The sequence below is a fragment of the Tenrec ecaudatus genome, chromosome 13 (genome assembly GCF_050624435.1).
Source record: "Tenrec ecaudatus isolate mTenEca1 chromosome 13, mTenEca1.hap1, whole genome shotgun sequence".
In the NCBI taxonomy this organism is placed as follows: Eukaryota; Metazoa; Chordata; class Mammalia; order Afrosoricida; family Tenrecidae; genus Tenrec; species Tenrec ecaudatus.
Genome location: NC_134542.1, coordinates 717,524 through 732,268, shown reverse-complemented (window position 1 = coordinate 732,268; position 14,745 = coordinate 717,524). Strand labels below are relative to the sequence as shown.

Genomic DNA, 14,745 nt, shown 5'->3' with positions numbered 1-14,745 from the left:
GCGGGGATGAGGTGAGCATGCTACTATGAAATGTGTCTGACTCCTTTATTTCACTCTCTCTTATTCTCTATGACTTTACTATAATCTTTATATAATATAGCCATACAATTGTGCCTACTGGACCCGTGATTATTTATTAAGGGCTGGTTCCCCAGACAGGCAAGGCTTCCTGGAGAAGCCACAACCTGCTCTTGATAGTGGCCCTTGGCCATGTTCCTGCCGCCTCAGCCTGCAGGGCAGCTGGCTTTGGAGGGCTGTGTCTGGGAGGCAGCGTTAGTGGACGTGCATGAAAGACACACTCAGAGGCCACCTGTGCGGCTGTGACCCTCTGCTGCTACCTCCCCACCTGCACCAGGTGTCCACCACTGAGAGAGTGTCCCCACGCAAGGTCACTCCTGTGGTCACTCCAGGCCTGCCGCGGTCCAGCCGCAGCGGGTTCGGGTCCCCCGCTAGGTGGGTAAGGCTTCGACGAGTGGGAGACAGAAATCACACAACTCAGAGGTTGCGGTGACTGTTCCAATTTTATTCATGCAAAGCTTCAACTTATATATTCTTTTCCTTGACTTAAAGCTTATGGTCTGAGAACATACATTAGGAAATTCTCAGGCCACAAAACCGTAACAAGTTACATCAATCACATCGTGATTCTTGGTTAAAAATTAGTACATCTTGAAACAAAAGCTTTCTCATACAAGGGTGATAGACATAAACCTTCTAACAATAACTGAGCACACGTCATCCAACTAGGGCACATTGTTCTAACTATGAAATCAATAAAGCATTCATACATTTCATTATAAAAATTACTTGACAGGCTTTGGCTGTTCTTTCTGTTCTTTCTTAGGCTGTTCCTCTAGGGCTTTCACTTCTTGTTCTTACTTTCCCACTAAGTTCCCATAAATTAAACTCCCAAAAGTTTTTCTGTACCAAGGTATGAGTTGCCTCACAATAGGTAGCTTTGCTTCAGTGGACTTCAAACATCACGGAGGCCCTCTTCTTGCTAGCCTTTCCACAAAACTTAAACTACTAAAAGGAACTGTACACCTTTCTCTGTTAACTATTCTTATGCCATTTTCATTGTAAGCCCTCGTATAAGGTACATCAGGGCCAGGAACTCTATTTCTCTTTGGGTTATTTCCTGGAGGGGGATGCCGTGTTCTGCCCCCTATGCGGTAACCAAGATAAGGAAAGGGAAAAACCGTGGGAAGAGGATGATAAACTTTTTTAGAATCTTGCACAAAAACACTCCAAATAATTATGGCAAGGCCAATCAAACAAGTATAAATATATATCGAGAGCAGGTTTGGGCAGCCAACTCCTACCGTCCAGCTTCTTTGAAGCAGGGCCAGGCGTCGTTCGACTCTGTCTTCGACGTCACACAGCAGGACTGGTCCCCTCACAGGCCAGTAGCTTCTCATCATTGGGGCCCTGTCTGAAGCCTGAGGCTGTCCTTCCAGCTATTGAGGTGGGACTGCCTGCCTGATGGAGTGATTCCACATGAACACCTGGCTCCTGGTAGGGGTGGCTCACTGGCCACCTGCCTGGGAGGGTGGGCCTCACCCCACAGAACACCCAGCCCCACTCCTTTCTCACAGAAACTTCTGCTCAACCCACAGACCTGGAAAAACTGCCTTCCACCCTGGCTGCTCCTGGTCTGCCTGGATCTCTGGCTCCAGGCTGCTCTCATGGCCCAGGGCAGTGGGTCCACACAACGGGGCCCTGGTGGGAGGGTCTGCGTGCTCCATTCATGCTCATCGGGGTCTGAGCAGCTGTCACAGTGCCCTTGCTGAGGTTGCCTGTGGCCCCCAGTCCTTGTGGGGAAGCAGACCCCATTTCTGAGTGCTGGTGCTATCCCAGTGCCCTCCTGAAGCCACCACCCCTGCCTCTTCTGCTTGAGCCAAAGCCCCGCTCGATGCAGGTCCGGACGCAGCTGCAGCCGGCACCCCACCACACAGTGGGCCCTTGTCTCTCCACTGGGGGCTGGCCAGTGGGAGAGGGGGAGGGGGCACTGCAGACCAGTCTCAACCAGTACAGCCTCAGCAGTGTTCGGAGAGCTCCCTCCCTCCCTCTTCACACCTGCACCCAGGCCTGGGAGCCAGGACATGCTGTCGGTGAGCCCCCTCCCTCCTCACCCTCCACCTGGGCCTGGTGTCCAGGGAGACCCTTCCCTCCTCATTCCCCACTGGGGTCTGGGGACCAGGACACATAGATATACATGGGATGATGGTGTGACGAGGGTTGGTTGGGTGCCTTGTGGAACCCGGACAGGAGAGTAGAGGCAGGAAGGAGCTGCAGCCAAGGGGGCTCATCTCCCGGAGGCCATACCACCTCTCACTGCAGCCCCCTCCACATTGAGAACACCCACATCCAGGGATGCCGCCTGGTCCCGAGAAGGGCCTGCTAGGGAGGGCGGACAGTTCTCAGACATGCACGTCACTTTGCAGAGAGGTGGGGTTCTGGCCTAGAGAAGGCGAGAACCGGCTGAAGTGTGGGTCAGGCACGGCTGCCCCCTGGGAAGTCCTCATTACTCAGACCCCGGTGGTGGGGGCTGGGGGGGGGGTGGCAGGAGGGGCCCTGGACTGTGGAGCCTTGTTGCTGGGGTGATGGAGGAGGGGGTTAGGAGGGGTCCTGGGACTGGAGCCCCACTGGAAGCCGAGGCCAGCTGAGAATATGAGGCCCTGCAGACCTGCTCCCTGTGGCCTCAGTCTCCCTTCTCCACCAAGAGGGGCCCAGAATACAGAGCCCAGCAGAGCCTGTGGCTCTCAGGGAACAGACAGAGGTCCCTGAGCAGTGTGGGTGTATGAGCCCCAGCCAGGCTGAGCTGAGCAGGTTGGAGTCTGCTGGGGCTTGGCAGACAGCTGGGAGGGGTGGCAGGCAGTCCTGGACTGAGTGTGGAGGGGCGGAGGGCCCATCTGGTTTGGGGTTTCATGGATGGGGTCTGCCTCTGAGTGTAGCTGCCCTGAGTCTGTGCTGCCCCCTGGCCCTGCCCCATCCCCTCTTGGGACCGGTCTCTGTCATTCGGGAATGGGCTGCACACAGTGGACTCAGTGGGCCTGCAGGTGCTGTACACAGATCCTCCTCCCCGACCCCATCCCACCATGGTTTAGGATTGCTTGGAGTCTGTGCAGAGGTGGGGGTGGCAGGGGTGGCAGGGCCAGCCTGTGAGAGGCCCGGCTCCTCCTGCTTCCGCCCATAGGCCAGGTTCCAGAGTGCCCCTCCCTTCAGCCTTGGGAAGTCAGCCCACCCTCTCCTTCAGGGGTGGCTCGGTGGGGGCTGACCCTGACTGTGTGTGTGAGTGAACATGTCTTTGTATTCGGTGTGTGCACGTGTGCTTGTATTTTCTGTGCACGTGTGCCTGTATTTTCTGTGTGTGTGCACACAGTTCTTGGTATTCAGTGTGGGCACGTGTGTCTGTATTCTGTGTGCACACATGGGTCTCTATATTCAGTGTGTGCGCACACATATCTGTGTATTCGGTGTGTGTGCATAGACGTGTGTATTCTGACACGTGTGTCTGTTTGCTGTGTGTACATGTGTGTCTGTGGATCAGTATGTGAGAGCATATGTGTGCCTGTCCTTCCCTGCGTGTCTGTATGTCTCATCTCTAAGTGTGTCTTGCACATGTCTGTGTCTCTCTGCTGTGGCTCACGTGCTAGTGGAGGCCCCTGTGTGCGGACACTGAACCCCTCCTGATGTGGTGCCCTGAGGTCTGCTTGGATGACCTCCTGCTGGGCAGGCCCTGCCCTGTCCCATCCCCTGGGATGAGGGAGGGGCTTTGGGTGGGCAAGGGGGAAGGGCTGGGCTCCCCATTGACTGCACAACTCTGCAGTGATGGGGTCCCCGCGTGTCCCGGAGCGCACAGTGCTCTTTGAGCGGGAACGAACTGGACTGACATACCGAGTGCCCGCACTGCTCCCTGTGCCTCCTGGGCCCACCCTGCTGGCCTTTGCTGAGCAGCGGATCAGCCCTGACGACTCTCACGCCCACCGCCTGGTGCTCCGGAGGGGCACACTAACCAGGGGCTCTGTGCAGGTGAGAGTCTGGGGCTCTGAGCAGGGTAGGGGCGGGGTGGGGGCTGGGGGCTCTGAGCACGAGGGTCCCCCGCCTCAGATGGGGGCTGGTCAGGCTGGGGTGTCAATGCAGCATGGTGCCTACTGCAGTGGGGTGGCCTGCATGTGCTGGAGACTGCAGCTCTGGAGGGGCACCGCTCCATGAACCCCTGCCCGGTGCACGAGGCACATACGGGGACCGTCTTCCTCTTCTTCATCGCCGTCCGTGGCCAAACGCCTGAGGCGGTGCAGATTGCTACTGGCCGCAATGCCGCCCGCCTCTGCTGTGTGACCAGCCAAGACTCAGGCCTGACCTGGGGCAGCGCCCGGGACCTCACCGCGGAGGCTGTGGGCAGCGCCGAACAGGGTAGGCAGGGCACTCAGGGACAGGGAGAGCAGGCGTGGGTGGGGCAGGGCTGGGGGTCTGGAATTCTGGTCCTGCCTTCCCTGCAGTCAGTAAGAGCTTCGTGGCTCCCTCCTTTTAGGAAAGGTGAGCCTGCCCGTCCTCAGCTACCAGCCGCTGTCCTAATTTCCCAGGCTCTCAGACCCGGATTCATTCCCAGTGGACTCCACTGGCCTCTTCCATTTCTGGCTCATGTCTGTGTCCAGGAAAGAGTGGGCACCGAGGGTTCCCTTGACTCCAGTTAACTGCTTTTCTCATTCCCTCTCACCATGCCCCACCACCCCTGCCAGGAGCTGGCTGACCCCAAATCAAGGGAGTTCCCTCACTCCCCTGGCATGACCCCCTCCCTAACCCTGGCACTGGGGCACTGGTACCCTACACCCAGGGGAGTGGTCAGAATACCAAAGACCACCCATAGGGCACTCAGCCAGGGGTGGTTGCCCCCAGACCCAGACTGCAGGTCCCCTGCTCTAACTGTTCTTTCCTCGCTGCCATCTGTGGTGCCTGGCTGGCTCCTGCTGGGTGGGCCTCCTGGCAGTGGCCTCGCTAACGGCAGCCACTGTGGGTTGCTGGGGGGTGGGGAGTGGCACCAGCATGTGGTCACAGCCTGGGCCTTGCTGACCTCCCTCCTGCAGACTGGGCCACGTTCGCCGTGGGCCCAGGTCACGGTGTGCAGCTGCGCTCGGGGCGTTTGCTGGTGCCCGCCTATACCTACCGCGTGGACCGCCGCGAATGCTTTGGTCGCATCTGCCGCACCTCTCCTCACGCCTTCGTCTTCTACAGCGATGACCTGGGCAGCAGCTGGCGCCACGGGGGCCTCGTGCCCAACCTGCGCTCAGGCGAGTGCCAGCTGGTGGCCCTGGAGGGCGGCCCTGAGGGCTCGCTGCTCTACTGCAATGCCCGGAGCCCGCTGGGCAGCCGCGTGCAGGCACTCAGCGCAGACGAGGGCACCTCCTTCCTGCCTGGCCAGCTGGTGGCCCCATTGGCAGAGACTGCCCGCGGCTGCCAGGGTAGTGTGGTGGGCTTCCCAGCGCCGCCCCCCAGCAGGCCCTGCCAAGGGCACGTCCCTGGTGGCCAAGGGTCCCTGGAGGAAGGGGTTGGAGAGTGTGGTAGGGGTGGGCTGGCAGGGGACGGGTGGGCTCCGAGCCCCACGTGGCTGCTCTACTCCCATCCGACTGGGCGCCGGGCCCGCCTCCACATGGGCGTGCGCCTGAGCAGGGCTCCTCCGGACCCACACAGCTGGACGGAGCCCTGGGTGGTCTTCCAGGGTCCCAGCGGCTACTCGGACCTGGCCGTGCTCTCGAGTCCGCGTGCGGGGGGCCTGGCCTTCGGCTGCCTCTTTGAGAGCGGGCTGCGGCTGTCCTATGAGGAGGTCTCCTTCAGCTGCTTCTCCCTGCGCGACGTGCTGGACAACGTGCCCCCGGGCAAGAGGCGAGCACACTGCCTGCCCTCCTGAAGGGGTTCGGGGATGGGTGCGGTGGGGTGGGGGGTGGTCCACAGGAAGGGGCGGCTCCTGGGGCTGGACTGCGGGGGTGGGGTGGGGGCGCCAGCAGCTGTTTCCTGCCGCAGAAGTGCCCTTGGAACTCATGTCTCCACTATTCTTAGATCCAACGGCCTCCTTGGGCCCCTTTGTCCCCCACCTCAACCTGGGCGCTGGTCCAGACTACACGTCCTGGGGCGGGGGCGGGGACGGGGGGGTAGGCTGGATGAGAAGTGGGTGGGACAAGAGGAAGCAGGCGACTCCGCATCTGGCCCTCCGTGTCCAAGGCTACTCCTCTCTGCCAGCCCCACCGCAGTCCGGGTTCCCAGAGGCCCCTTAAATTCCAGCTCTGAGATCCCTGCTGGGTCCTGGCAGGGGGTTGGTGGCCACCCCTGTGGAGCTGGCTGGCCGAGGGGAGAGGTCTGTTCCTAGCCCACACCGCGTGTCCACATCCCGCCTGCTCTGGTGAGGCCGTGGGCCTGGTCTCGACATCAGAAAGAAGGACCAAGGTGTTGTGTGGAGACAGGGAGTCCATGTTGACTCAGCTTCCAACAGGACACTGGACAACGTTCTCCCAGGACCCACGGGGTCTTCGGGTTCATTTCTGGAAGTGGATCACCAGCCCCTCCCCCTATGGACTCAGGCTGGAGACTGTGCCAACCGGTGTCTGTCGGCCGAGTTGGTCTCTCGCTTTGTTTTCATGGGTTATGACAGACTGATTTCAGACACGGGAGCCGGTCCATTCTGGCAGGACCACGGGCGAGCTTGCTTCCTCACCTGTGCCAGCCCTGTGTGCTAAGAGCTCTTCTTACTGTTTCCGTCAGATGGGTATTCACTGCCCCGAGGGCATCTCTCACAGACAGTGCACTTTGCCCTCTGCTCACCGGTCCCAGGTGTATGTGCTCACTCAAAGGAGGTGAGCTGCCTGGCAAGCAGCAGGGGCATAGCCCTCTTCGCCGTGCTTCCTCCTAAGGAATGGCCTCCCTCTCTCCCCCAGGAAACACCATTCTGCACCCTGCAGCCGTGGGCCCTCTCTGCCACCACACTGTCACACAGCAGGGTGTCCTTACCAGGTGGAATCTGTCACTGAGGGTAAAATGGGTTCTGGTGCAAGGACCTCAGTGTCCAGCACACACAATGTGCAGGGGGCTATTATCCTCATCAGTCTTCAGGCTCTGAGCAGTCGGTTCAGAATGACTGGGGAGGACTGCCCACACAGAGGCAGGTTAAACAAGGATTGCCAGCAGGTGTCCTTGAAGACCTAGGACAACCATGATGTAGGGAGTCAGAAGTTCTGGAGGAAGTCATGCTGTGTGGTTGTTCCCTCCTCCATATTTGGCCTTGTGGCAGTGACATCGTCACCTGTCAACTTGAAAAGGGGTGAAGTCTAGCCTGTCAATCAGGTTATAGCCAATGAGGTATCTGTGTGGCATGGCCTTCTCCTGAGGATTCTGGAAACTCCTGTCTTCCTCCCTGGCCTGGGACACACACGCTCCCTGTGAGACATTCTTGTTGACAAGCCACATGGAGCGATGTCAATAGAGCCAGAGCCCTGGAGCGGGAGGAGCCACATGGAGATCCGAGCCAGCGCTGAGATTCTTCCTTCCACCACCACTGGATCCACAAGACTTTCCACCCTCTGGTCTGTGATCTTCCTGCATTTGGTGTCATTGCATGGCTGTGTGAGTCTAAGGAGGAATTTATGGACTAGTATTGACTTATGGGGTAATATTGAACATATGGACTTGATCTGGACTGGGCTGGGATACTTTCTTAGTGTACACTTGCTCTTTGATATAAAGTTCTCACTTACACACGAGTGTCCATGAATTTGTTTCTCTAGTCCACCCAGACTCACGCAGGTCTCTAAGGGTTGGAAAACTAACTCTATGGCACCTAACAACAATAACATTGTTATGAATTGGATTGTGTCCATCACATGTGTGCTGTGAATCCTGATCTCTAACCTACAGTTAATCTCCTCTCAAAAGGCTGCCTTTGCTACCTTAGTAAGACAGGGTTAGTGTAGGCATGTCTTAAGTCAAGTCTCCTTTGAGATGCAAAAGAGGTTTTTACCAGTAGGTGGAAGAAGCAGGGGTGGGGTGGGAGGTGGGGTGGTGGCAAGGACAGGAGATGCCAAGCCACGTGAAGGTCCCCAGAAGCCAAGAGGACCTCCTGCCAACAGAGCTGCCCACCTGGATCCAGCCAGTTGCCCCTGTGAGGCCTACCTTTCTGTTGCTAAAGGCTCCTACTGGAGGCACTGGGTTCGAGCAACACTGGAGAGCCAGGATCAGGAGCAGCAGCCTCTCTGGGAAGGGGGCAGGAGTCAGAGGAGGAGGAGCCCTGCAGAGTACTGCTGTGACTGGTGTAGAGACTGCAAACCACTCAATGGCTAGTACCCATGTGGTCTAAGAAACAGTGCCGGTGAGCTGTTTGCAGCTGTGTGTTCACCTCGTGTTCTCTGATTAAAGTGGATAAATAACCCGCATCACTAAGGGTCCTGTGTGGGCTGGTTTGGGAGGGGTCACAGGGGCAGGTGGCACCATGGATCCCGCCCGCCACCTCCGATAAAGGGAGCAGGAAATGACCTTCTCTCAGGAGAAGGAACACAGATACTGGGGTGGGGTGGGGGTAGGAATGAGGAGAAACAAGACTCGGACTGTGAGGGAAGCTAAGCGCAGACAGACAACCTGAAGGAGCAGCATCTGTAGTAAAGTCACAGGGCACTGTGATTATGACTAAATGGCCTAAGACTATTGCCTAAATTGGGGGAGGGTATGTGGATTGTGTGGGGGGGAGCTAAGTTGGGGGAGAGTACGTGGAGCGCGGTGGGGGGAGCTAAGGGGTTGGCATTATTCAGGGGGGCAGGGGCAGAATCCAGTTTAAGAGTTTCGGTCTGCAGCGCCCTGGTTCTCCACAGGGCGGCGGCGTCAACACACAGAACCTTGCTCTCTCCTGGGCTTCTGAAGCCAGCAGCTCTGGGGGGACTTTGTTTCTCGTCCAAGGTCTCTGTCCCCGCCAACAGCTGTGGCCTGCTGTCTCGGCAACAGTCTACCCTGAGTCTGGTTCCCAGGTGGTTCCCAATTCTGGGACCCTAGGTCCAAGGAGACGCCCTAGCCCTGTCTCCCTCCCAGTGGCAGCGGCCCTGGGACTTCTGCTCCTTTCTCTCCTTAGAAAGGAGGAGAGAAAGAAGTGCTTGTCCTTCAAAGTCCCCTTGTAGGTGGGTGTGGGAAGCCCTGGCTGGCCAAGGCTCCAGAAAAGACTGCCTGATCCTGATACTGGAATCAGGGCTGCAATAAGATTGAGGGCATGGCATACCCCCTTTTTCACTGCCTCACCACGTCATGAGACCGTCACTTCTCTGTCACGTGACATCATCACACGGCTGCTACACTGCACCATCACCCAGCTGTGACGTCACCCCGTGACAGCATCACACAGCCGCCCAGTGGCTCAGATGCGTGTGAAGGCGGTGGAAGGAAGCAGCCTTGGTCAGACAGGGCTTCCCACACCCACCCTATCCAGGGGCTGTGAAGGGCACACTCGTGTTTCTTGCTGAGCTAGAGGCTCAGGTTCCCTTGGCTCGTGCCACCTCCCCTGCTGCAGCCAGTGCGACCCCCCGTCCCAAGTCTGCTCCACTCTCTGGGGACTCAGAGTGAGGACGTGTTCAGGGTTCAGCCCAGCCACCTGGCTCCCTCACCCGCACCAGGCTGAGCCCCAGGGGCAAACATCGTGCCCACACATAGGGCGGGATCTGGGACTTACCACCCACTGCATTCCCCCCCCCTCCAATGGCTTCCCAAACTAGAGATGCCCTCTGCCCCCCAGGCTTGGTAAACATGGTCTTGGAGATGTTCTCCTGAAGGCTCAAGGGGGCTTTATGAGCAATTGCATTCCAAACGAGGTAAAAACATTTTCTGTCATTCATCCACTAAACATCTCAACAGTACATATAAATGTTTATGTGAACAACATTTTAATCTTACATACACATTTTTATAAATCATTTTATTGGGGGCTCTTATAACATGCCATATATCAATTATATCAAGCACACTTGCATACATGTTGCCATAGTCATTTTCAAAACATTTTCTTTCTACTTAAGTCCTTGGTATCAGCTCCTCTTTTTTTCCCTCCCCACCTCCCACCCTCATGGCCCCTTGATAAATTATAAATTATTATTATTTTCTTATATACAATTTTAACATCAACATACTTAGGATATTTATCAAATATTTCATATACATATGAACCATTTCATTTTATTAGACTACAAATTGTTCACCACAACTTTGTATCAAAAGCACTTAAAAAGTAAGTAAAATGGGCAACTCCAGAAACATGTGACTTCTTCAGATGGAATCAGGATGAAACCGAGCAGCTGAACCACTGCGGGGCCAGCTAGAGGCCCTGTTCAGGCTCCAGTCAGAGGAGCTCCAGGCCTACACAGAGTCCCCAACTTAGCCACATCCTGTCCTGCAGAGACGCCCGCGGGTTGCTACCTCCCTCAGCCACACAGGGGCCTCTGAGCCGAGAGAGGGAAGGCCATCACACAGCTGTGGGGGTTCTGAGCCCACCTGGTGGCTGTCCGCTGATGAAGCTTGGCAGGTGTTAGTAAGCTAGAGGGGGACAGCTGAGGGGTGGGCAGATTCCACCCCTGATATAGGGCAGTGTCTGCCCTTGGCCTCACAGGAGGGACTCACAGTAGGACAGGGTGGCCACTACCCAGGGCCTCCCTTGAGTCCAAGTCCAGTGTTGGGTCCCCTCCGGGAGGGAAGTACTGACTGTGACCTGAAAGGAGCCAATAGGCAGGCCTCCTTCCAGACCAGAGGCCCCCACTGGCCACTGTGGGCAGGGAAGAGCCAACCTGGTGTTGGGCCTTGTGTGGAGGGTGGGCCTGGGAGTCTACCCAGACCACACCTTGCTCCCAGGCTCCACCTGGGCAGACAGGAGGTGGTGACTTCTGGCAAGGGGTGAGCGTCTTTACTCAGACGACTCAGACTTCCCTCTGCCTAGGTCCCTGTAAGCCCAGAACTGCCCCAGACTGCTTGAGCCCAGTGCCTCAGGCCCCACCCCACCCTACTGCCAGCCACCCTGCCCACTGATTGGCGCCGATGCAGGGAGCAGAACTCACACCCAGCCTGAGTGGGGTGGTGTGACGGTGCAGACCACCGCACTGAGGTTACCCAAGATGCTCACCACTCTCAGCTCCCTGAAACCTCAGCATCCTGTAACAGACTCAGAGCAGAGTCTGGCCTGTCCAGACTCCACCACCCACCGTGACCGCAGGCCCAGGCCTGTACGTGCCCGCAGCCTTATGCCCAGCATGTCACTAGCTCATGCTCTAGTCCCAAGGGGTTACCTTGCTGTCCTCTACCCTGAAGCTTTTCCAGAGGCCTGGATCAGCCCCCTTCAAAGCAATGGGCCCTGACCTGGCCAGCCCCTCCCCTTCCGGTTATGAGCTGGATGGTGAGTGTATAGGCTCTCCACCATCTCCATCCACAGGACCTAGGGCTCCGCTCCTAGGCCAATGGCCTGGAGTGTGGGCTGCCCATTGCTCAGTGCCACTCCAATGACCCTCCCAGGGCCAGGATATGCCCACAGAAGGCTCCGGCCTTTGAAAACCCACTCTCACTTCAGTGACAATTCAGGATGGAGGGGGCAGAAAAGGGAGGCTGGCAGGGTATGGGGTGTATGTGGGGGGATCCTGGAACTAGAGGATTGGGGTGGCGGGTAGAGGTCAGCAGGGCTGGGGGTCAGGGAGAGAAGGGTGCTGGGAGAGGTCTTTGGAGTGGGGGAGTGGTGGCAGAGACTATCTGGGTGGCTGGTGAAGGACACAGCATCCCTGAGACAAGCATTCTGGCCTGGGAGCTCAGGTGTTGGACACCCTCGGGGACTTCTGGGGGTGAGGCCTGGCAGGGCTGGGGGGCCTTGGCGCAGGACCCAGCACTGGGGAACCCTGAGGTCCCACAGACTAGACTGGGAGGAAGACAGCAGGGGGAGGCCAGCTAAGAGGCTGAGCCTTCAGCAAACCTGGATTGAGTGGCCCTCTCCCTGCACCACACCCTCCCCGCCGCCCCACCAGCGTCTTGGAGATTGGAGATTGTCCTGCCGGAGCTGGGGGACACCTCCCACAGGCCATTGACCTCCCAGGTGGGAAGGGGCCTAGGAGCCCAGGGCCAGTGTGGTGAGCTCCAGGAGAGGACCCTCAGCCCTTACCAGGGAGGAGGTGGTCCTGAGGCTCAGTGACCATGGGCAGCCCACCTACCCATCCACCTTCCCTGGGATGACCAGCAGGAGAGACTAGTTTGCCGGTCAGCCACCCCCATCTTCCCTGCCCATTGTCCATCAGGCCAGTGTCCAGCCATGGGCAACAGTACCTTCCAGGCCAGCCCTTGGACTTGGCTAGTCCACTATGTGTTCCCCAGCCCCGTTGCCCATCTGCCCAAGGTGGCCTCCTGGAGCCCCTGCAGGGTGTGGCCCTTCACCTGGCTGGGTGAGGAAGGAAGCCATAGGTGCTGAGCCCCACCCCTTGGTAATGTCCAGCTCAGACTGGTTCTCCCCCTCTGTGGTACTGTGATGCCCAGTGGAACCTGGCAGTGTCTGGAGTATCTTTCTTTGATCTGGAAGCTGAGCTGGACTAGGCTGGCTGGGTTGGGCACAGTGGCTAGAAAGGACATTCCAAGGCTTTAGGGTGAGCAATGTCCCCCTGCTGGGTTGTCCTGAGGGACCCACACAGAAGCCTGGGATCCCTGCCCACTCTGGGCTCTGTGGTTGGGGGTGTTCACCTGCCTCATAGGGAGGGGTGGGGTAGCCCCACCCCCAACCCAGGCCACTATCAAGTCATCAGGGAGTGTGGGTGGCAGGCGGGGGAGGGGCCGCTGTGTTGGTGACAGGGGACATGGGGCAGGATGGAAATTGTGAGCTGGGTTTGGGGTGGAGGCAGCTTTATGGGAAGGCAGATGCAAAGTGCTGATTCTGGCCTCCAGACTGAGTCTCCGCCCGCTTCCTCCCCCCCACCGCCTGCCCCGCCAGGCCCTTACTTCTCCCTTTTCAGAATCAGTATGCACCCTCAGAGCAGCTTTGAAGTCAGCGCAGGTGTCGCCACACCACCGACACTGGGGAACTTTCTAATTTCTCTTTCAGGATTTCTTGAGCCTGGGGTTCGTCTTCAAGTCAGCACTCCTGTTTTTCAGAGCAGGAAAGCTTCACAGCCCATTCCACTTCCTCCGTGGTAAACGCCTGGCATGTGGGTGAAACATTGTTACCAAGTCCACTGCCGTCTATCCACGGCTACTAACCAAGTCTCTCCCGGGGCTGCACAGCCCTCTGGGTTTGGGCAAAGGCACAAGGCCACCACCTGCCACTGCCCGTGACACTCTGGCTATAACGAGCCTCGAGTCTCGGAGACCTGGTGGTGGTGTGGTTTCGATCTGAAGAGTCAGCAGTGCAGCGATGCAGTCGGCAGGAACAGGGTCAAGGTCATGGGATTTAAGGGCTTTTTATCATGTAAAACATTCCCTACCCAGGAACAACATTCGGAGAAGCCTTGCTCCCTGGCCTCCCACTGGCAGACATGCTTTCCTTATCTCGGCCCCTGACAGCTCCCTCCCCCGAACACAGCTAGGGTCCTACTGCTGGTGGGTGGGGGGCGGGGGCTGGGGCGGCACCTTCATACCTTCCACTGTCGCTTTTCACAAGCAGACTGGCCCTCCTGACTTCCCGCCAGGTCTGGCACCTTGGGCCAGGCCCCTTGCTGCTCAAATCCTTCCACTGCTCTCGCTGCCACTGAGTAGCCTGTGTTGCTTGTCTGCCCTCTTGAAATGAGTCACAGAGAGCATTCTGATTCCAGGACACACAGGTGTCCCCTGGCCAGTGGTGCCCCATGCAGAGCTGCCGCTTGGGGAGCCCTGGCTGCAGGTCCTGCTCACAGCCTCTTTGTGAGATGTCGGATCCCCTTCATCTGTGAGAAGCTCTTCATAGATGCCTGGGAGCCCTGGGGTTGCTTCCGGCTGACCTGTCAGACTTGAGGCTCAAACCCATCAGCACGAGATGTGGCTGTCTGCCCAGGACGAGAGGTCTCGAGGGGCAGGTCTACGTTGTCCTGTCCCATAGGTTGCTGGAGTCGGCGGACTCAGGGGAGGGGGTGTGCAGTGGCGAAGTGGTGCTGGCCTTCTGAGAGACACACTGCACGGGGTCCCAGCGGCTCCTGCCTCGTCCCAGGTGCTCAGGCCCTCTGTCCACTTCGTGTGGTCCAGGCTGTCCATCGGGTCTCTTCTGCCCCAGTGACTGAGGAGAGCCAAGCTGGTGGGGGGCAGAGTTTCTCTTCCCATGCTGCCCTTCTCCCATGCTGGCTGGCCTGGCCCTTCACATCTGGATGCCGGTGGCAGTTGTGCTGGCAGCTGCTGTGGGTGGCCGCAGGGTTGTTCATCGGCAGGGCGGAACCCACCAGGCTCTCTGCCCATGGAGCTGTCTGCTCTGTAGAGACGGACCGTCTCGGAAGTCCCCGTGGGGCTGCCGTGAGTCAAGCCAGCTCACTGCAGCAGGCTCACCCTTGGGTTTTTCTCTGGCTTAAGAGGTGGATTCAGGCTACTAGGTCCAGCGCTGGACCTGGGTCCACGCTGCTGTCCGAGAAGCCTTGTTCCCGGGTAAGACTGGTCCCCTTCACTCGGTCCTAACGGCGTGTCTCTGTCCCTAGGCTGTTGCCATGAATCTGGAAACGGGTTTTTCACTGGGATCCCTGTACCTTCGTAGGTGAGGGCTGGAGGAAGTGACAGCTTCGCAGGCTGAGTCAGCAAGTGAGCCCAGTG

General features: G+C 58.1%; 1 protein-coding gene across 1 annotated transcript; it reads left to right on the top strand.

Annotated features, from left to right (window-relative positions):
• The first annotated feature begins 3,831 nt into the window (after positions 1–3,831).
• On the top strand, positions 3,832–5,908 carry NEU4 (neuraminidase 4). The gene is made up of 3 exons (XM_075530108.1): positions 3,832–4,032; positions 4,161–4,416; positions 5,088–5,908. The coding sequence occupies exons 1-3, from the start codon at positions 3,832–3,834 to the stop codon at positions 5,906–5,908; spliced, it is 1,278 nt and encodes a 425-aa protein (XP_075386223.1).
• The last annotated feature ends 8,837 nt before the right edge of the window (positions 5,909–14,745 follow it).